The 21,926-nt window shown below is 50.0% G+C and overlaps 1 protein-coding gene across 6 annotated transcripts in view; it reads left to right on the top strand.

The window, feature by feature from the left end:
- ZNF536 (zinc finger protein 536) overlaps positions 1–21,926 on the top strand; it is a 418,725-nt gene that overhangs the window by 179,228 nt on the left and 217,571 nt on the right. For all 6 annotated transcript variants that reach the window (XM_067717883.1, XM_067717885.1, XM_067717882.1 and 3 more), the window contains exon 4: positions 7,439–9,613. In XM_067717883.1, coding sequence (XP_067573984.1) covers positions 7,441–9,613 — 2,173 coding nt within the window. In that variant the 5' untranslated portion in view covers positions 7,439–7,440. The remainder of the gene's footprint in view (positions 1–7,438; positions 9,614–21,926) is intronic.

Here is a 21,926-nt window from a genome sequence, read left to right as displayed (position 1 = left end):
CTGTACTGTCTGTTTCCACTTCCAGACAAACAAGGTTGCGAGGGCTCTGGCTCCTTTGAGCTTTCCCATAAGCTGAAGCTTCCTTTGTCTCCACACGTTTTGCAAATGAAGGAGGTGGCATCTGTCAGCATCCAGCCCAGCAAGACTGAACATGGTGTGGACATCAAGGGGGCAGCCTTCCCCTGCAGCGGGTACTGCTTGGGCTCTGGAGTCAGGCTTCCCAGCTATGTGCCCTTGTGGGGCTTAAATATTCTGAGCCTCAGTTTCCTCATTTTTAGTATTGGACTAGTATGGTACCTACCATCCGAGGTTGTGTGAGGCTAAATGAGATGATAGTTGTGAAGTAAGTACCCAGCCCAGTGCTGGTGCACGATGCTGCCGTGAAGAGGAGGAAGATGCTGAATATGAGGAAGATGATAAGGATTCTGTGGCTGATGTAGGTGGTGATGATGTTGAGGGCTGAGGTGAAGATGGTGATGATGACAATTATTATTGTTGTTATTTTTATTTTTTTGAGAGTCCACACTGCCTGACAAGTCCACAATCTTAACAACTACTCCACATGAGGTTGTTCTAATTCCATCCCCTGTTTGCCTGGCTTTGTGTGAGGTGGGCAGATAGTGAGCCAGGAACTCAGACCAGAAGTCTGCTCTACCCCGAGTCGAGGACCAGGAGAACTCTTTGTGGACGTTTTTCCTTTCCCATCTGATGTGCTCATTGTCTGTCTTCAGTTCTGGGCCAGCTCCAACCTTTCCAAAAGCCAACACGTTGGAGAGAACTCTTTGCCTTTGAGAAGTTTGAAATCATCCAAAGCCTTCAAAGAGAGGATACTTTTTTATTCTCTTTTCTTCTTTTAAGTCCTCCAACTCTTGTCCCAACAATACGGAAGCTGCCTGGGGTTTCGGGGGCACCATGTGCAAAGCCAGCCCAGCTGAGTTCCACTCTCCTTTAGAGGCAGAGACCACCCTGACTTTTTGGCCAACATTCCACCCAAAAGGGGAGGTTGGGGTGTTTGACCATACTCTCCAACTTGACTCTCCTGGTTACACAGTTGCCATACTCCGCAGCCCTATTCGAATATCATATTTTCATTAATAAATTCAGCAAGGATTTAACTGTTTCTGGCCCTGTCTCATAGCGTTGTCTACACATCAGTCAAAACGGAACAGGTCACCCGTGCTGCCCTCCTGTTTATCTATTAATCATCTGATAAATAAACCGCTCAGCATCCTGCCCACTTCAGTAATGTTTGTGATGTAATTTGTTTGGATGCCCAAATGTCACCAGCGTTGATTGTAAGAGACGAAAAAATGTACTTGCTCAGCATAGGAAGCTCTAGGCCAAAATGTAAGCATGAAATCTCGGGTTTATTTTTGTAATAATGTTTACAGCTGTTTAATGACCCTGAAAAGGTTCAGTAGTCTGGTGTTCTATATTTCAGAACAGGAGCATATTACGCTTATAACAACCTTGGTTAAACAGTTTGAGCTACAACAATGGGAAAAATGGTATTTAATAAGAAGCCATTGTATTCTAAGTGAAGTTGTCTTAATTACTGCTTACCCTAAGTGTAAGAAAGCAAGGTGGGTTGTAGGGAAGGGCCAAGAGTCATTTGCGCCCCCAGGAAACAGGTCCACCTACTGCCAGAATTGCATTCTGTGATACGATTTTGGGGTAAAACCCACAGTGGTGTTTGCAGCCCTTGCTGTGAACCTAAGCCCCAACCCTTGCACAGCGACTGGGGGCTTTGGGGCTCCTGCAAGTTTTCTGAGGCAGCGCCTTTACCCCGTTGATAAAAAAGGGAATATTTAGTTGTGCTTGGCTAGACAACAATATTTGATATTTTAAAATCCAGTTGAAATGGTTATTTTGAAAGTCATTTTATTTCCTAACTATTCTTTTTCATGGTATAAGGATAAAACTCCTTCATGCAACTTACTGGCAAGATCTATATTTTTTGGGCTATTCATAAGATTACTCTTTTTTTTCTGTGCTAGCAAAATGAAACTGTGTTTTTGTGTAAAATTTATTTAGACTCGTAGCAGCTGGCATTTCTGGTGTCCTGATAGTTTCAAATTTCATTTTGAGTGAAGGATACAATTAGGTTCTCTATTGGAAGAGTTAAGTGAAAACTTTTGTCATTGATATCACAGGAAATAAATAGTCTTGAAGGCAGAAATGCAAAATCAAAATAACCATTAGCACCATCAAAGGCAGCTGAATGGCTCACTGTACCTGCAGTGATGGGGGTGAGGAGACAGAATGTATTTTGATAATGTGTGCGTCCAATGGCGGGTTTCATGTGCTGAGAATACCCTCTTCATGAAATGTGGAATTGCACAGCTCAAGGAGAAACCCTCTAGCCTTCAGAAGCTTTCAGCTGGGGCCCCTGCCTGTGTTCAGAGGTAGGCCCACACATTTGCACGGTGAGGAATGCCATGGCGGCCAGGACTCGGGCCCAAGCCTGGGTCTTCCTCAATATTGACAGTAGGGTTGAGTGCCCTGGTGCCCCACCATGACCCTAGGCTCAGGAAAGATCAGGACTACGGTGGGATGTGTAGTGTTTCTATGTTGGAGGGATGACGCACCAGATTTGACAGTTCACAGTGTCCCCTGCCCAGTCTCAGTAAGGACGTCCAGCTGCCTCTTCACAGTTTGGAAAATTACAAATGCATTTGTTCCTTCCATCAGTTAGCCAGGGCTTATGGATCTTCCTGCTATGCTTTGGGCTGGGGCCATGAGCTGAAGGCCGAGTGAGCTGTTCTCAGTGTTTAGTAGTTTGTTTACTTGCTTTTGATTGTGCTGAGGGTTTTCCTACCTAAGTGAGAGGGTTAGATGAGTTATTGTATAGGTTCCTCAGAAGGTCCCCGCTGCCCGCTGGCCTTAAGCCCCGGGTCATGGCCCACCCTGTGCTGGCTCCTGGTTTCTTAATGTGCATCCTTCACCTGCTGGAATACAGGGTGATGGCTCCAGAGCCAGCGCTGGGGAATGAAGGATGGGCTGGGTACTCAGAATAAAGTGCTCCCAGGTATTAGTGACCATTCGGGGCAGTGCTGCGTGTGGGTATGTATGTCTGTCCCGTTTGTCAGGACAGGTGAGTGTCCTGTGGCAGGTGGCCCTGCCAGGGACACTGAAACACATTCGCCGCAGGCCTGTGAGGAAGCAGCGTGGTCCCAAAGAGAAGGCGTTCTCCCTGTGCTTGCTCTGGGAGGGCTGGGGAAAAGGAGTAATGTCACCTTGCATCAGAACGCCGAGCCCCCGCAGGCAGCCCCACCTCCCAGCCCCTGAGCTCTTAGGGCTGCAGTTGGATCCGATCCCTTAACAGTAGGACAAGTGATCCCTTCGTTTCCCAGGGCACACATTTGTATTCCTTGCTAGAGGAATTCCACTTAGGGAATTGCTGCCCCTCCCCCAACACGGTCATACTCTGCGTGTGCGCGCACACACGCACACGCGCACACACACACACACACACACACACACACACACCTCTATATACCTCGTCTGCCATGGTTTCTTCTTTTTCTAAACTTTGGATTCAGTCTCTCTGGGGTCTTTTCATCGCTTCTCTGTTACTGGTGGCCTTGCCTGCTCTGGCCCCTTGAACCCAGAGGCCCTTGAGGGCAGCTACATGGAAGGCCCCGGGCAAGTATTTACTGAATGACTGACATAAGGGGTAAATGAATTCCGGAGGAATTAAGTGTCAAGCCTGGAGAAATTGGGGCCGACCCAGGTTTTGCGAGTCCCAAGCCGGGCCTGGGGCCAGCTCGTCCTGCCTCGGCTGCTTTGGCCCAGGGACAGCACACCAATTACCCCTTGCTCTTTCCAGGAACTCACACTCCCCTTCCTTGCTCTGAGTCTAGCAGCTGGCATTGGTTATGACTGACCCACGGCAGCACCTGCACCTACTCGTGGAATCACAGGGTGTCAGGTCTCACAGAGCTTTCTGAGATGATCTCCAGGCGTGGCCCTGCCTCTCTGTGGGGCTCGGCACAGGCTTTGCTGGGGCTCATTAGAGGGGCTGAGGGCCGTAATCCTCAGAGGATCTTCTGGTGAGCTGGCTAGCTCTACTGAAATTCTGGGTTCCCCCACGGATCCCAGGATAGATGATCAAGTTCTGAAGGGGTTGATTGCTCTCTGTCTCCTAGTGCCAGCAGCTGGGCCATCAGAAGTGGTCCAAGCCCAGATGGCCACCGTGGGTACGTATAGTTGAAAGAGCCGGTGTCGGGGTGTGGCTCTCCCTTGGCTGTTTCTGGACCCCCAGGTTCTGGGTGGGAGCCCAAGACCCTTCTGACTCTGACAGATTCGGATTGTTGGGTGTTCAAGGACTTCTGCAAAAGCTGAATTTGAATCCCATGAAGTTGGGGTGAAAGTGGTTCTACTACAGGTTAGCCTTCTTTTATGGGCTGTGTTTATAGGGTCTGTTCACTCATCCATTCAGTTAGAACGTCCTGAACCTACAATGAGCCAGCTCTGCTCTAGGCCCTGACGCTTTATCTGTGACCAAGGCAGACATGAGCCTGCCCGCATGGAAGCAAAGCACATCTGTAAAAGGGTCAACAAGAAAACTGCCCCAGTGGTAAGTCCCATGAAGAAGAAAGTAAGGTGATGGTGTAGAGAGAGGCTGCGGGGATCAAGTTTTCTGTGACAAGGTGGACATGGAGGGCCTTTGTGAGAAGGGGATATGTGAGTTGAGACCTGCTTGGGGGGAAGGAGCCACCTGTGCCTTTGCACATTCTCGAACTTGCTGAGTTCAACAATGGCACCTGAAGACCGGTGGCTTAAAGGGGGTTAAAAAAAGCTTTGTTGACTCTGAAAAAAAATTTTTTGAGCATAATAAAAGAATTCCATATCCAAACCTAACTTGAAAACACCCCATGTTCATTATTTGACAAGTTGAGCTGTTGTTACCTGCACGGCGTGACTGGGTGGGGGGTGGTCTTCAACTTGATGCGGCGCATCCAACCTGATTTGCAGTCTTGCTGTATTTGCACATTCAGCTTCCTCTCCCTCCTGCCGAACTGGCGTCAGCTCAGCAGCAGTAACCTGAAAATAGCCCATCTTCCTGGATTCATGTCTTCTGAGCTGGCCAACCGGGCAGCCTTTGGAAGTGGGCCATCCATGTTGGCTTTGGACTTTCCAAACTTCCTCAGAGCTCGTGGGTGGAATTCTGAGCGCTCCCAAGTGGCTTCAGGGTCATGATCCATGTTTGCTCAGGAGAGGAGCCAGTGCAGCTGGATGGGGCTTGAAGGTGGAGAAACAGCTCTAGACAGGGCCCTTCCAGGCCCCAGTCCTGCCCCAGCAACTTCTCACACTGGGCCTGCTCCTCCCCGCTGGTCAGCGGGTGCCATGAGTGCTGGGGCTGGACAGTCTTGTCGTCCACCAGTGCGTCTTCAGTGCCAAGGACAGGACCTGGCACACAGTGGAAACTCAGCAACTTTGTTGAATGAATGTAAGAATCTCCATGAGAAATTACTCCTTTCTGACCAGGCTCCAAAGTGGTTTCTTTTCTTTTTTTTTTTTTTTTAAGTATAGACTGCCACCAGAGAAAAAAAAGAAAAGATGGAAATTGGAAACATTATTTTACTGCAAGTGACCGTGTGCCTGTATGTGTGTGTGAGTGTGTATAGTTGTTCATGGACAGTCAGCCCTGCACCATGGTTGCAGTTTCTCTCACTCCTGAAAATAAACATCATGTCTTTTTCTTCTCCTCTCTTGCAAGACAGACTCACAGCCTCTGTCTTCTTGCCAAGGAAGTCAGGTCTCCCATCGGAGACCCTCCATCCACGCATGGTCTGCCTGGCAGGAAGCCCAACAGGCAGCAGACCCCACCGGGGCTGAATGTGCTTCCTCCACAGTTGAGCTCTGTCCCCACAGGTCCCCCTGAGGAATCGCTTGGCCCAGCAATCAGTCCTGGCTGGGGTTAAGCGGTACTCCTGGACCACCTGGCTGGCCAACGCATCTAAACATTGGGATACAAAGGGGATGGATGTGCAATAACTGTTCCAGTGGCAGGAAACAAATTTGGACTCCTTCAAGTGGAAGGCAGATCTAGAAATAGAAGGAGCCCAGGCGTGGATTCATTGCCTGTCAGAGTTGAGCTCCCCACATGCTCTGATGTGGAGGGAGCTGTTCCCTCTGCCCCACCCCCGAATGCCCTGGCTTCAGCCATTCTGCACAGGCTGGAGAGGGGCAGAGAGGACTATTAAAGCCAATTATGCAGACCAGCTTTGAGTGTTAGTGTTTAACAAACAGCTTTGAGTTCTAATTTTCTGCAAAACACATACTGCAGGTACAATTTGTACTCATTACTGTATATTGGGAAAGTTATTAAAAACACTCAAACTTGGTTGAGACTTCCTATGGCATCGTCCCTGGATTTTAATTGGTTTTTATCTAGTTCTATAAAAGATCTCTTTAAGCCCAATCACAGTCCCTGCCGCAGATATCATGCCAGTTGAAGGACAGGGAAAGCGCGCTCTGTGATGTAAGTCCTTACCCCCTACCCAAATTTGAGCAGTCTCAACAATCCACTAAAATTCCATCACGAGGTAATTTATACTTCTTTTGACGGGCACAGTTACCAAACGACAAAGTAACAGTGTTTCGTAACATAAGGGTTAAATCTTAATCTCTGAGGTTTGCAAAGCCGCTACTTGCAGTCTCCTTAAAATTTAATATACCTCGTTAATGCTTCCTTGCAAACACTGAAGGATTTTTATGATTATAATCATGTGTTACAGCACCTAGTACTGTTTCTAAGCAGCATACTAATCAGCTTAATGAGATATTACTGCACTTTTTGTTGACTAAAGCAAAATCCCTTTTATTGTTCTAAAGCCTGTCCTTTACTTTATTTTTTCCCCAAACATTATCTTGTTTTATTATGTACCAGTAAATATCGTGCCACTGGGTTGGATTTTTTTTTTTTTTTTTTTTTTGCCAAATCATAAAATAATCTCTTTCATCTCAGACTGGCGAACATATCGAATATAGTAACCAGAAACAAAAGTTCCAAGTGAGTCAGTTTGGTCTTGCAGTTAAAGCCATTCTGCTCTATGGCAAACTTTGAACTGGGCCAACAGGTGCAGGTGCTACAAGGGGGGAGAGGAGGAAAAGTTTAACACGTAGACCCTTGATTTGTTATTAGGTGTTGAAAGTGGTAAAACATTAATAATTTAAATGTGAATGAATAATTGCAGTCTGTAAATAGAAAATACAAGGAAGACGATCTATCGCCAAAACAAATTGGAGGAGCAGTGCCATATTGCATAATTGGCATTTAATAATTCATTTTTTTATTATTGTTTTTGACTATAATTCCTTAGCATTATTCTGTGTAGGTAAGGCATGAAATGCAAATTCCCCACCAGCTGATGCTGTTGATTCGCTGCGCCACGGTACCTGGCACAGATCTGAACTCTCTTTTTATTTTTAGGGATGGAAGAAGCCAGTCTGTGCCTTGGAGTGTCCTCGGCGGCGCCGGAAGCTGAGCCCCATCTGAGCAGCCCCGTCCTCAACGGCCAGTATGCCATGAGTCAGAAGTTGCACCAGATCACCTCCCAGCTCAGCCATGCTTTCCCCGAGCTGCATCCACGGCCCAACCCAGAGGAGAAGACCCCGGTTCCCCTCGACGAGAAGGCCCACGTGCCCATGAGTGGCCAGCCCATGGGCAGTCAGATGGCGCTCCTGGCCAACCAGCTGGGCCGGGATGTGGACACCAGCCTCAATGGGCGGGTGGACCTGCAGCAGTTCCTCAACGGGCAGAACCTGGGCATCATGTCCCAGATGAGCGATATCGAGGACGACGCCCGCAAAAACCGCAAGTACCCGTGCCCTTTGTGCGGCAAACGTTTCCGCTTCAACAGCATCCTCTCCCTGCACATGCGCACTCACACCGGCGAGAAGCCCTTCAAGTGCCCGTACTGCGACCACCGGGCGGCACAGAAAGGGAACCTCAAGATTCACCTGCGGACCCACAAGCTGGGCAACCTGGGGAAGGGGCGCGGGCGGGTGCGCGAGGAGAACCGCCTGCTGCACGAGCTGGAGGAGAGGGCCATCCTGCGGGACAAGCAGATGAAGAGCAGCCTGCTGCAGCCCCGGCCGGACTTGAAGCCCCTGCCGCACGCCCAGCAGACCCCGCTGGCCGCCTGCAACCTGGCCCTGCCCACCAACCACAGCGTGCCCGACGTGGCCAACCCGGTGCCCTCGCCCAAGCCGGCCAGTGTGCAGGAGGACTCAGCGACCCCCGCTGCTGGCTTCCGCTGCACCTTCTGCAAGGGCAAGTTCAAGAAGAGGGAGGAGCTGGACCGCCACATCCGCATCCTACACAAGCCCTACAAGTGCACGCTGTGCGACTTCGCTGCCTCGCAAGAGGAGGAGCTCATCAGCCACGTGGAGAAGGCCCACATCACGGCTGAGTCGGCCCAGGGCCAGGGCCCCAACGGCGGCGGGGAGCAGTCGGCCAACGAGTTCCGCTGTGAGGTTTGCGGACAGGTGTTCAGCCAGGCGTGGTTCCTGAAGGGCCACATGCGGAAGCACAAAGACTCCTTCGAGCACTGCTGCCAGATCTGCGGCCGGCGCTTCAAAGAGCCCTGGTTCCTGAAGAACCACATGAAGGTCCACCTCAACAAGCTGTCAGTGAAGAACAAGTCCCCTAGCGACGCCGAGGTGCCTGTGCCCATGGGCAGCATGTCCCAAGAGGCCCACGCCAACCTGTACTCCAGGTACCTCTCCTGCCTGCAGAGCGGCTCATTCATGGCTGCCGACAAAGCCAGCCTGAGCGAGCCCAGCCAGCTCTACGGCAAAGGCGAGATGCCCGTGAAGGAGAAGGAGGTTGTGGGGAAGCTGCTGACCCCCATCTCCAGCATGGCCCATGGCGTCCCCGAGGGTGACAAGCACTCCCTCCTGGGATGCCTCAACCTTGTGCCACCGTTGAAATCCAGCTGCATCGAGCGGTTGCAGGCAGCGGCGAAAGCTGCCGAGATGGACCCCGTGAACAGCTACCAGGCGTGGCAGCTCATGGCCAGGGGCATGGCCATGGAGCACGGCTTCTCGTCTAAAGAGCACCAGCTACAGCGCAACCACGAAGACACCTTGGCGAACGCCGGAGTTCTGTTTGATAAGGAGAAGCGGGAGTACGTGTTAGTGGGAGCAGATGGCTCCAAGCAGAAAATGCCTGCTGATTTGGTTCACAGCACTAAAGCGGGCAATCAGAGAGACCTGCCAAATACGCTCGACCCTTTGGAAGGCAGTCGGGATTTTTTGTCACATGGGCTGCACCAGGCTCTCGAGTACAGCCTGCAGGGTCCCGGGAGTCTGAAGGAGAAGCCCACCGAGTGCCCGGACTGTGGCCGTGTGTTCCGCACCTACCACCAGGTGGTCGTGCACTCCCGCGTCCACAAGCGGGACCGCAAGGGCGACGAGGACGGGCTGCACGGGGGCCCCGATGAGCGGCGCGGCTCGGGCAGTGACCAGGAGTCCCAGTCGGTGAGCCGCTCCACCACGCCCGGCTCCTCCAACGTCACTGAGGAGAGCGGGGTCGGAGGCGGGCTCTCGCAGACCGGGAGCGCCCAGGAGGACAGCCCACACCCCTCCTCGCCGTCCTCCTCAGGTAGGTTGCCAGGGGAGATGGGGGAGCGGTGGCTGGCGCAAGGGCCCTCCCTGCCCCGGGGCCTGGTTCTGCACCAGCCTCTGTGAGGAAGGGTCCTCGCTGCCCTTCAGAGTCAGCTCTGAGTTCACCGTGGCTTTGTGCTGTATGTGGACCTTGCCCGTCTGCCCCGCCTCAAGGGAAGGCTATCTTTTCAACTCTTTGACCTTCCCTTGAACACTGGCCACCAGGAAAGTAAGCTGATCCTCCTCCCGTGTGGGGGAGATGGCCGGTTGTTACATTTGCCAGCTGGGATAGCCTACCCTCCCCTGTGATTACCTGGCCCCATTTCATGCCCTGACCCCCGTCCACCATCACCCCTGGAACCCGGGAGCTGCTGTTTGGCTCCATCCGCGGATGTGAATGTGTAAGTTCAGACCCTCACCATCTATCCCCCAAGTGTATGCCCATAATTCTGTCATTTGGGCCCCTCACTGCCTCTCCCTAGACCAAACCTCTCTCCGGCCCCCTTTCAAAAGTACAGCTTGGCTCAGGTGCCTCTAACCTGAAGAACCACACCATTCTCCTCTGATGGTTTGGAGAAGCACAGAGGTTTGAAACACAGATGCGCGACTTCATGTCTTAAATTGTACTGTGTTACACGGGCGATACAGCTTTGGGGTCTAAAATAGCAAAGCAGAAAATCTGTCATCAAAATGTCTGTGAAATGCTGAAGCTTCCTGGCCCAGTTTGAGGAAAAAAAGAAAGAAAGAAAAAAAAAAAACTCACTAGCCTAAGACAGCTAAATTAAAATCACTACCTAACAGCAGGTAAGCTTGTTGCCTTCATATTTCCAAAGCCCCTTACTAATGGACAGTAAATTGAAAGTTATATCTCTAGCCCTTTATAAAGAAAGCATCTCGCTAATACTGTAATCATTCTGCAGCCTAACAACAGAGGAAATCATGCCATAACAAATACCCTGTTACTAATGGCAACATTGATTTCTGCAATCAGCCATTAAGTCTAGAAAATGAAAGACAGTTTGAGGCACCTCAAGGCACTGCATTGCCCACTGTTAAAGATGTGGCAGCACACTGTTGAGGGTAATTTTTTAAAAGTTTTTTTCCCCTTTTCTTTTTTTTTCCCTTCTCAGTTTCAATAAATATTTCAGTATTAGAGGCAATTCACCACCACACTTATTAAGTAGATGCCAGCTTAGTTGTGTTGTTATTGTCATGCTTCAGTATACCCTTCTTCCAGGACAAAATGAGTATTAAAATAAAGTGTGAGTCTGGTGGCTTATTACAAACCAGTAAAGAATTGTTAAGACACATAAATCTGCACTGCACATTCCAAAGATTCCGATAGCACTTAATGCCGCTGCTTAAACACCCATGAAACACACTGTCTCCACCTGGAGCCCTAGCCTTGTTTGCAATTCACTTCAGTGACGCTCTGGAAGAGTTTAATGAGGAACTCCAGCACCACGGAGGGCTAGGCCACACTGCCTGGAGTGACCACCGCCCAAAACTTGCAAGGGAAGGGTTTTCCAGTGTCACTGCCTGACGGCGGGGATTCTGAGATGATCTTTGTGCACCAAGGCAGCAAAGTGCCAGGTGTCCTACTGTCAGGAGGGATTACTTCTGGCCTCCTGTGAGGAGGTCCCCTCTCCCTGCGGAGTGTCATCTCACGGTTTTGGGGATGTGGGACCTTTCTGGGGCAGAAAGCAGAGCGCATACTGGCTTTCCTAAGTTTTTGGAGTGACGTGGAGTTAACACTGACAGATTTTCCTCCCTCTCCCAGCCCTGCTGAAATGAAAAGGTCTCAGCAGAATATTCCGACACCAAATGTTCGGCTCTAATAATGACGTGTTTACCGTGTTTTTCTCACCTTCTGGCCAAGTGATAGCCTCACGCTATTCCTATCTCTGTTGTTTCCATATCTCTAAATACTCAGTTGAAAAAAGCCCATTTTTGCCTAAAAGAACCAACCGGGATTGGGACTCAAAGGAGAATTATACTTGAATTGCGGTTATCTTCTCACTTTTATTTCCCTCATTGAAGTATCGTACAATTGTGAATACAGATTCTTTCATTTCTGGTTGACTTCTTTGTTTTCTTCATATTCAAATTAGACACTTCCATAATTTTCTGACTAAGTAGGAAAATTGATGGCATACCAATATGCAGCCCAAATCAGCCGCACGCCTGGGCCAGTCAGGTTTTCCTGGGATTAGGACCCTTAACCAAATCGGGTTAGTCTTCCCTCCTATTTCAACAAGTCTGACTTGTATAAAGTGTGATTAAAATAAGCATTTAAATAAAAATCTTGACACAATAGGTATTTTATTATTACCTGTTAGAGAGGAACCTGCAAGGTGAAGGGGAGAAAAAAACAATCTTTAAGCCCTTAAGTAAAGAAAGAAGTACTTATTAAGGCTTCTATTAAGAAATAACTGCAAAAACACGGTTTTACAAATTTCTCAGACTGCATAACAATGTCTTAAAACTTAATTTGCATCACTTGATTCTTTTTTTGTTGAAAACTGGGTCAGTAGGGCCTGAGAAACTATTTTTTCAGATCTTAACCAATGAATTCTTCTTTATAAATCGCTGCTCTTAACATGATAGTAGTTCTGAATTCATCATAAAAAACCTTTTTACAGAGAGCCTCTTAGAACAGATCTCCAGAAGAAGGCTTACAATGAGTGGCAGAGACGTCCTTTGTTATCAGATGTAATTCTTTGCAAAGGAGGATTGGAACGGAGTGGCTGTTTAAAAATGTCTTGCTCAGACCGAGACGAAGAAGGGGTCAAGTTTGCAATCAAACAGTTATTGCCGAGATGGGCGACTGTCACTGGCTAGGCTAATGTGGGATGCAGCTGTTTGGTATGTGAGCAAAAGAATGTTTGAATCAGTGAACATGTGAAAATGATTCCAGTGAACCAGAAAATGTGTTTGTTCTTTGGCTCTCCAAACTGCTGAGAACCAAGCTTAAGATCAACTGTGAAAACTAGGACCTTTGACAAATTGAGAGGTCATATTTTCTAACAGAAAATGGACAAGACCAGTCATACAGATCACTTCCCCATCTTTCCCCTTTGTTTTATATTTGTTGTTGTTGTTGATTTGACTTACCAATAATTTCACACCATAGTAGATGTCATTTCTTCCTCCGTGTACGATGCAAAGGGAAACTATTTGGAAAGCAGCAGCTTATAAATTTTACTCTTTTATGACATTTAGAAAGTGGGGCAGCTGTTTTGATGCTCCCTCATTCCTGGCTTGCGTGCAAATGCTCCGATGGCATTAATCTCTGCATCTTTCCCTAAAACCTCGTCTAAGACTGTGCTCCAATTCGAGCTTTACCCTGAGTCAGAAGACGACCAAAGTTCTGTTTCTTTAGATTTTGCTTTGGAAATCACGGTCAGAATGATTAAAACTTAATGTACTAAGAAACGATACTGTTCATTATATCCAACAGGGCAGTTACCTCCTGCATTCCCCATAATTTTGGAGAGGGGCTAATTGAAGTGTTGATGGTGGGAAAGGGGTAATTGAATGTGTTGACCCTCTGTTCATTAAAGTCGGCTAAGTTACATGATCAACGGAAAGCCAGGAACAGACGCAAAGATGAAAATATTGTTAACCCCTGCTACTTCTGGTATAATATTTTGAGATGGACAAGGATTATTTGATCAGCTGGGCTGGAAGCCTTGCGGGGTCTTCTTTTGTTGCCTGAGCTGCATTCCTGAAATGCTGGGTCTCCATCCTGTGCTGGCCCATTGACCACAGCATCAAAGGCCTTTATCCAGGGCTGCCTTGCATTTACATCGGGTGTCTAGTGATATGATAGATTTTCTTTCTTTTCCACCTCTTTTTCTCATGTGGCTCCTCCTCCCTGCCCCCATTCATGATAACAACTGCCTGCTCTGCACAAACAAATCGGGGCACCCAAAAGAAGGGAAAAAAAGAAAAAGAAAAAATTTAAGTCTGAGGATTAAGATCTTCTTTTTTTTTTTTTTTTGCTTGTGCATTCCAATTGTTCTTAAAATATTTGGCAATGTCAATTAGTAACTGAGCAGAGTTAGCTGATGAACACAATTTTCCAGTAGACTGAGCACCCTATTGTTGCCGAGCGAACAGCAGATTTCTGAGGTCATTATCATTCGCTGGTTGCTTGGCCCAGCTGCTTCCTGCTGCAAAAGCCAAACTTTATACTGGAGCTTGGGGATGGCATGCAGCAACAGGGGGCTGGGAGGGAGAGAGGGGAGCTGGCTGCAGAGCCGAAGACAGTCATTATCAGCAGAGGAAACAGAAAGTAAAAGTTTCCAGGCAATTCCAGGAAAACTGCCCTATCAGGCTTCTCCCTCCCGTTCCTCTCCCAGCACCTTCCACCTCCAGGCAGGGAATTAAAAGGACCAGGGGACGCCCTCTGGGCATTGTGGCCACTAATCTCTTTGCTGAGCAGAACTTTGGAAAACAAGAATCCCATTTAAAATTTACTTAAAAATCGTTAACCCAATCTAAGGCATGTGAGTGATTTCCTCATTGATAGACTCCTTCATTTTTTATTAAAAACAGAAGAAAGAAAAACAAATTATTTTTTAAAAGATGAAATTAAAAACTTGAAATTAGTAAACTTGGGGATGACAAACAGGGAACATTATTTCATTTTCCAGGGGGAAAATTTTGAGCGGATACTAGTCTGAAATTCCTTGTAAATCAAATTTAGCATGGAAGGTTCCCGCTGCCCACTCTGGCTTCCCCTTTTTCCTTCCCCCTCTCTCTCCCTCCCCCACCCTTTAATTTGGGAGCTGGTTCAGTGAGATGAAAAGCTGCACTTTTTTAAAGCTCAGCTGTTAAAACTGAGCGCCATATGCAGCCTTTCCGTCCCGATGTGGAAGTGTGTGCAGGCAGCCACGGTGTTTGTGGAGATTTACGGAGGCTCGGCTGTGTGTGCTGAAGCCCTGCCTGGGCAGATGCTGGCTGGCCCTGCCTCCCGGGAGCTGGCCCCGCCTGGGCTAATAGGCTGGCCAGATTCAGCCTGGCTCCTGGGGCGTGTCCAGTGGGGCAGAGGTCAGGGGTCCAGGTGGGTTCCCTCTGGTCTCCCACCTTTCCGCTGGATCTGGGGGCGGTCCGCCCACCAGGCATGGTGCTGGAGCTGGGGAACAGTAGCCCTCAGATGCTGATTCACCTCACCGTCCTCCCGTGTGGGGGTCGGATGCCTGACAGCAGCTCCTTTTTATAAACGTCCCGTCAGCCTGTGCCCTTTGATTGTCTTGTGCCTGGGAACACTCAGTGCCACTCTGGGGCCTTGGCTGTCTCTCTCACCCCTTTGCGCAGAGCTGTAAAGCCCACTTCCACGGGGCTGCCCGATGGTGCTGTCACTTAGCGTTTCAGAAAGAGAGAAATCGTTCTGGCTCTGAAAGTCCTCAGACTGGGAGTGTGATATAAAAGATGTGTGACACGAGATCCCAGAAGCGAAGCCTCTTTCCTCTACGTTCCTGGGGATTCCCAGATTACCAGGACACCGTCTTCTGTCTGAGCGATGGATTCCTGCTGCAGGGTCACTGGAGCCCTGCTTTAGTCTAGCCCCACTCTGCCCACCTTCACGTCCTTCCTGTGCTCCTACGGATGCTGCGCTCCTGCCCGGAGAGCTCAGGGAGCCCTAGGTGCCCACTGTGTGCTCCTTCTGTACTCCTGTTAACACAAGGAACAAACGTTCATTGAAATCTAAATTGAATGGTAATAAGAAAAACACGGATTAGCTAAGGACAGGTTACAATGAGGCTAAGAATTAAGCGGTCAGTTTTCAAAATGGAGCATGAAGCGTTAGCTGCGTGATTGCCATTAACTGGAATGGGAGGTTCGGGCTCAGATCCTGGCCACCACCTCGGGTGTGTTGGGGCTGGAATTAGCAGTTTGCTTTGCAAATGGCCACAGTGTGGCCTCTGCTTGTTGGTCAAAAGCAGGTGTCATGAGCCACCTTTCATCCACCCACTCTCTTGCTATGCCATTCGGTACCTGGGAACGTAGGCCCAATATGTCAGTACTGCCAGCGGCCGCTGCTGCAGAGCAGGGACAGCCTCTGTTTGCAGGGCAGCTTGGGTTCACCAGACCCCTTCTCCATCAGGCTGCTTGTGCCTTCGAATCCCTTCACTGGCATGGAGCTCTGTGCCCCCTTATAAGAAGCACACTCCTGAGAGGGTTAAGTTCTAGTAGGTGGCCCTTGTCTCAGGGGTGGAAACAGGGACAAGCTTCAACAAGCCTCCTGTTTTACTGGCCTTCAAGATTCCCCTGGATTCTAGGGGGAGACCGCTGGGATACTTGGGGATGTTGAGATGGAGAGCAGAGGGAGACCCGGGACAGATCCATGTGGGAAGAACTTTGCAGCGTTCTGAGCACGTGAGGTTGGAAGAGGCGTGAGCCCTAACTCCCATAACTGTCGAGCTATTTTGCGGTGTTGATGGTAGGGGTGGAGAAACACCTGCAGAGATCAGGAGACTGGATTTGTGTAAACGTCCCCAAATTCGTGGTGATTGGGCTGGAACCTTTGCCACCTGTGACTCTTGGGCCTTCTTGCCTCCACCGCCTGTGGGGGCCGGGCTGGCGTGTTGAGGAGGAACGAGGGGGTGCAGTGAGGATCGCAAATGCTTGAGGAAAGGGGGCTCCCCAGCAGGGTGCGGGGCAGGTGGTGGGGGGCTCTCTGTTCTCTCCAGGAAGCAAGCGTCACAGCAGCTGAGAGGAGCCTTAGGTCCCCCATGCCTTTTCCTGGCAGGACAGGGCGACGGCAACATTTACTTAAGCTGTGGAGTTTGGCACTGCTGCCACCAGGCGCCATCTGGAAAGCCCTTCTCAGGAAGCCGTGAGCCCTCCCTAAAGAGCTCAGGGGAGCAGGTCTTGGGCAGAGTTTTGGGCCTTTTTTTCTTGGGCAAAACCTGAGTGGCGAGGCACCTGAGCAGGGCTCGGGGGTCCCCTGGGAGCTGTGTCGCTAAAGCAGGTCCTCCTCGGTGTGCACGTGGCGTTTCTCTCTGCTGGGCTTCTCCACTTAATTCTGAGCCAGATCTGGTGTAGCTTTTCTTTGTCAGGAGCGCACTCAATTTCCTGGGGCTGTATTTCCATTTATTTATTTTGTATTGCATTTTACTTACTGTTTTCACCTAAGTCCTGGTATGCTGTGGGTGCAAAGGTGTGGAGCCAGCCAAGGCTGTCCTGGTTAGTTACCGAGACAACCCTGTAACAATGGGGCTTGTTAACATAATGTAAGAAATGAATATTGTGCCTCTAATATGTGCTGGGAGGCAAGAGGGGAACTGGGTGGCCTGGCTGGTGACAAACAGGGCCGAGCTAAGCACAGAGATTTGCCACCATCCTCTCCCTGATCCACATCTTAAAAAAAGGCTGCAGAGCTCCAAAACGGTGCATGCCTGAACACTCCCTACGGCGACCTGATGGGTGGGCCAAGGCACTAAGGGAGCCGTGCTGTGTGCAGGGGCAGCGGTGGGTGGAATTCACGTGCCCGGGCCTGTTTTCTTTTCCCACCAAGGGAAAGTTGTCCAGGGCCTGGCTTCTTGGGGGACCCACCTCTTTGTTGCTGTGAGCCTTGGGGTTTTGTGTGACATGTGGCATGTGTCTGAGAGTTGTGGGAGGCACAGCACAAGCTGACTCCCTGGCTGGTCCGGCCCTCCTCTTGGGGGTGCCCAGCCAGGTGCTGGCAGGAGGAAGTGGGTAGTGGGTGGGCTTGGCTTTCTCTACCACGTAACTTGCTTTCAAAGGGTGGGGTCATGTTTCAGCTTTTGCAGGGAGCAGGGCACACCCTGGGGAGACAGTGATGTTTTACTCTGGGCCTTGGGGTTAGAGGATGCCACAGAGGATCCATTCTCTCCCCTGGGAGGTGCCTTGCTGGGCTGGGACTTAGGCGGACACCAGTCTCTTTCCTCTGGTTTGACCTCAGTTCCAAAGGCTTTTGATGTACGATGAAACAGGTCCCCTCCGTGGCGCTCTTGTCTCTTCATTACAGTAATGTCCCGAAACTCTTAACTCAGTAGTTGTCATCGTGGTTTTCGGACACCCTCGGTTGTCTTCAATCATCCTGAGAGGTATTTTGGAAAATTTCCAACTTGCTTATGTTTAGTTCAATGTAAAATGTGTGCAGTGGTTGTTTCCTTGAAGACCAAGACAGATACATGTTTCTCTTTATTGCTAAATATATTCTGTTAAATTTGTTGCGAAAATAGGTGTTTTAGGGTTGTTTTTTTTTTAAGTAATTTGCCTTGAAAAATTGTAGTGCTCCATCAGCAAAGTTGCTGTGTGACACAAAATAGTCCCTGAGTGGGGGGAGCCTTGGCAGCTGGGGCCTGACCACCTCTGAAATGTCCTGTATGAGTGACCTTCAAACCCTTACCACTTGGTCTCCTTCTAGAGGGACAGTTACTGACTTCTTTGTTGCTATTTTTGTTGTTTAATGACATTATTGTTATTTTTCTCCTACATTAATTCTTGTTCACCTTAGACATTGAGAAAATACAGATAAATACCAATAAAAATAATTTTTAAATATATGTGCCCTTACCACTCAGAGATAACCACTGCAGACATTTTAGTCCATTCCTTCCCAGTCCTTTTTGTGCACTTGAAGATGTATTTCACGAAAAAGGACCATACTGCACGCACAGTCTTCTATATGATATAGTTTTTACTTAAATATATGTCACATATTTTTTTTCCATTGAATATTCAACACAAGGATCAACAAACTTTTTCTGTAAAGGACCAGACAAGAAATAATTTAGGTGTTGCAGGACATGTGGGCTCTTCTGTAACTACTTGATTCTGCCATAAATGAAAGGACTTGATGGTTTCCAATAAAACTTTATTTACAAAAACAGGTGACAGAAGGATTTGTCCCATGGGCTATCCTTTGCACACTCCTGGTTTGTAGTAATAGTTGTCCTTTTGTAAAAGCTTCATACACATAGTATGTTCCTTGAGGAAATATTAGAAATATGGAGAAGCGAAGGGAAAAATCTGCCTCTAGTGATCTACTGAGCATAGTAGAAAACTTGTTTCCATTTTTTCATTTCTGCACCTAAATCTTTCTGATCACCTGCACAATTATTTTCCTAAGTGGAACTCCTAGACATGGAATCTCAGGTCACAGGCTGGCAACCCTGGAGCTGCAGATGTGTATTACCCGGGAGGGTGCTGCGTCTTGAGTCCATTTCTTCCAGTGCTGGAGATTTTACTGAGAAAGTTCCTCGTAAGGTTATATTGAAATCTGTCTCCCTCAAGGTAGTTCCCTGTCACCAAGCAACTCTGTGACTCATTTGTTCATTCATAAATTCATTCATATGTTAATTCATTAGTTCACTTTTTTCATTCGTTAATTCATTAGTTCACTTTTTTCATTCAAGGACAAAATGCTTATTAAGTAGGTTCTGAACACCGAGCAATGTGCAAGATGCTGGAGATTCAAGGATGATAGGGATAGGTAGCAGTGCCCAGAGACCCGGAGACTGGGAGCCGGGACAAGTCCTTCACAAGAGGGGTCGATGCACGGGAGGGCCTCCCTAGGGCTGGAGAAGACGCACTTGCCTTGGCGTCCACATTTGGTCCCGAGGGACCTGAAAGGGTGACGGGACCTCCTCAGTCACCTCAGTAGCTCTTGTGGCAGGTAACTCTTTCCATTGTGGAATCTAGCCAATTCAGTGACTTCTGGGGGAAGCACCCCCAGCTCAGCCACTGCGGCTGGCTGTCCTCTCTCTCCCTGGCTGTGAACTGGAGTTGAAATCACTTTCTTGCTGCAGAAGAGGCCCTGGGGAGAGTCCAACTGGTGCTTTTGAGGACGACTCCTCAGGCCAAGAAGGGGGCCAGATGGGAGCTTGTCGGGGCTCGCAGCTTTGTGGCATGTACGTCCTGGCAGCTGGTCACCCCACACCAGGGGCCAGCCTTGAGGGGGGCGGCAGGAAGAGGCAGGGTGGAGCTCCACACCAGGGAGTGAGGGGCAGGCCCCCGGCTCCAGCTCACCTGCCCTGACCACCCTGTCATTGTCGCCAGTGGTTCCTGGGCAGGGGGAGGGCACAAGTCGGGTGTCAGGTAGAGTGTGGACTCCTGTTCGGACCCTGCAGGTAGAGCCTGTGAGAGCTTGTCGGATGTACACTGGGAAAGAGGCTCTCTGCATTTTACCCAAACTAACCTGACTTCAGAACTGTCCATACCTGTCCCACAGAGGATCAGGTGAGTCACTGGGGGTCGGGGGAGGGGGGGCAGGGCTGTACCCACCTCATATGTCAAAATGTCCAGCATCAGTAGAGGATGGTGGGCACTGCAGACAGTACCAGTTTTCTTTTTGGATGATGGGTCATGAACTAAATACAGACTCACTATGAGAATGTGTGGAAACAATTTCTTCTGTTACATATCAGACCTCAATTGCCCTTTATTTTCTGTGAATGAAAACGTCATAATCATAAGCCAGAGACAAGTGCATTTTCTAATGTTTAAGAAACGGCTCCGGGCAGAGCACATACTTCAGCCAGAGCTTGACCTCCACACACAGTCCGGCTTTACCCACCCTGCTGGGCTATTTGGGCAGCTCACTCCCCTACCCGGGGCCTGGGAGGTGGGAGTGGGGAAGTCTAGAAGACTCAGAGACCCTTTTCATCTTGCTTTTTCCCTCCTCTCCTCTCCCTTCCCAAATGTTTCCACGGCCTGAGGGTAACTTTCAAGGGTCTGGTCCACTGAGCAGAGAACTAGGGTTTGTCGATTCTAAGGATTTGGGAACTTCTTGTCTATCTGTGTTTGAGCCTCGAGCAGGCAGTGAGGTCGTGTTATCTCTGAGGGGCCCGGTGTGCCCGGTGGGGCTGGGAAGACCCTCTTTTAGCTCCTTTCCCACTGGGTCCCTTCCCACCGGCTATCCCTGTCTGGGCCTGCATGCCCTGGAGACAGGGTCCTGCCACCGGAGGGGCACAGCCAGGGCCCCTCACTCAGTGCTGCTCAGGGTTTGCTCTTCCCCACCTCGGGGCGGACTTGGCAGGGCTGCAGGAAGTGGAGAGCATCACGGTCACGGTGGAGGGCTCCAGTGCTGGCCCTCAGGAGCTGTGAGACCCAGCAAGGGCTCCTTAGCCTCTCTGTGCTTCCGTGTCCTAGAGCCTGCAGTCTGCCGGAGGAGAGGATGTCAACAGCCGTGGAAACCGTATTGAGTTCCAAAGCTAGGAAGTGGTGGAACTGAGATTCTAGCCACGTCTGTCTGACCTCTGGCCTTTTAGTTCCACTGTTGGGTCGTGCTGGGGATGGGGTGAATGCAGCCAAAAGCAGAAGACCTGCTCGCCAGCCCCATCTCCAGCTCCACACTGGCCAGGACCAGCCCTGTTAGGACAGGCTCTGGGAAGCTCAGATAAGTGCTCCTTCCCTCTCTTTGTGTCTCGGGGGAGGTTGTCCTCGCATCTTTTCCAGAAAAGAAGCAAGGAAGGAGGTGGCCCCGCGCTTGCTGAGCTCTGCTGAGGATCGACTGGGACCCGGCCCGAGCTGCACCCTTAGGCTTAAAGTGACTCCCCAAAGTTGCGGTTTCAGGGATCCCCTAACCTCTACTCAAGGTCACATGTGTAGCAAGTCACAAGTGTCTGGCGGCCGTGTCCCCAGGGTGACAGAGAGGATGGGGCCCCAGGAGCAGGGCCTGGTGCAGAGGACCCAGCTCTCTTCCTGTGCAGCTTGTCCGAATCTCAGTTCCCCCATCCCTCCCAGCTGTACCACGCTCTGCCGGTCCCGTTTCTGTCTCCGTGCTCTCCTGCGCAGGCCAGTGTTGGAAGGTGGCCTGGGTGTGGGTGGTGGGCCAGAGAACAGGGCAGGAGGCGGAGGCACAGGGCAGGTGCCAGCTCTCAGCTCTCTCCAGCCACCAACTCTCTCCAGAGAGGAGCGGGGAAGCCCCCATGGGTAGATGAAGAGAAAGAGCAGAGTCTCCTCTGTTCCTCCTTCCTGGTCAGCACCGTCCTCCGAGGTGTAAATTAGGAGGCAGAGTTGTCATCTGGGAAGCCTTCCAGAGGAGGGGCTGCCGGGTTCTTTGTTGTCGCTCCTGGTGGCACTAAAAACTGAACCAAGCGGCCACTGCGCACTGGCCGCGCCGAGCAGAATGCTCTGGGCTGTCACTGTGCCCTGGACCCACCTAGGGTGGTCCCAGGGAAGGACCCGGGATCGGCTGGGGGGCTGAGTCTGCTGTCGTGGGTGTAGGGGGTTTAGCAGGTTCAAATTGACCCTAGCTTCTGGGAATAGAGCATTCAGCACGCAGCTGTGACTGTGTGTGTATGTCGGGAGGCTAGCGTGTGTCTGAATGTCTG

This window comes from Pseudorca crassidens, chromosome 20 (genome assembly GCF_039906515.1).
Source record: "Pseudorca crassidens isolate mPseCra1 chromosome 20, mPseCra1.hap1, whole genome shotgun sequence".
In the NCBI taxonomy this organism is placed as follows: Eukaryota; Metazoa; Chordata; class Mammalia; order Artiodactyla; family Delphinidae; genus Pseudorca; species Pseudorca crassidens.
This window is presented reverse-complemented; position numbering and strand designations above follow the sequence as displayed.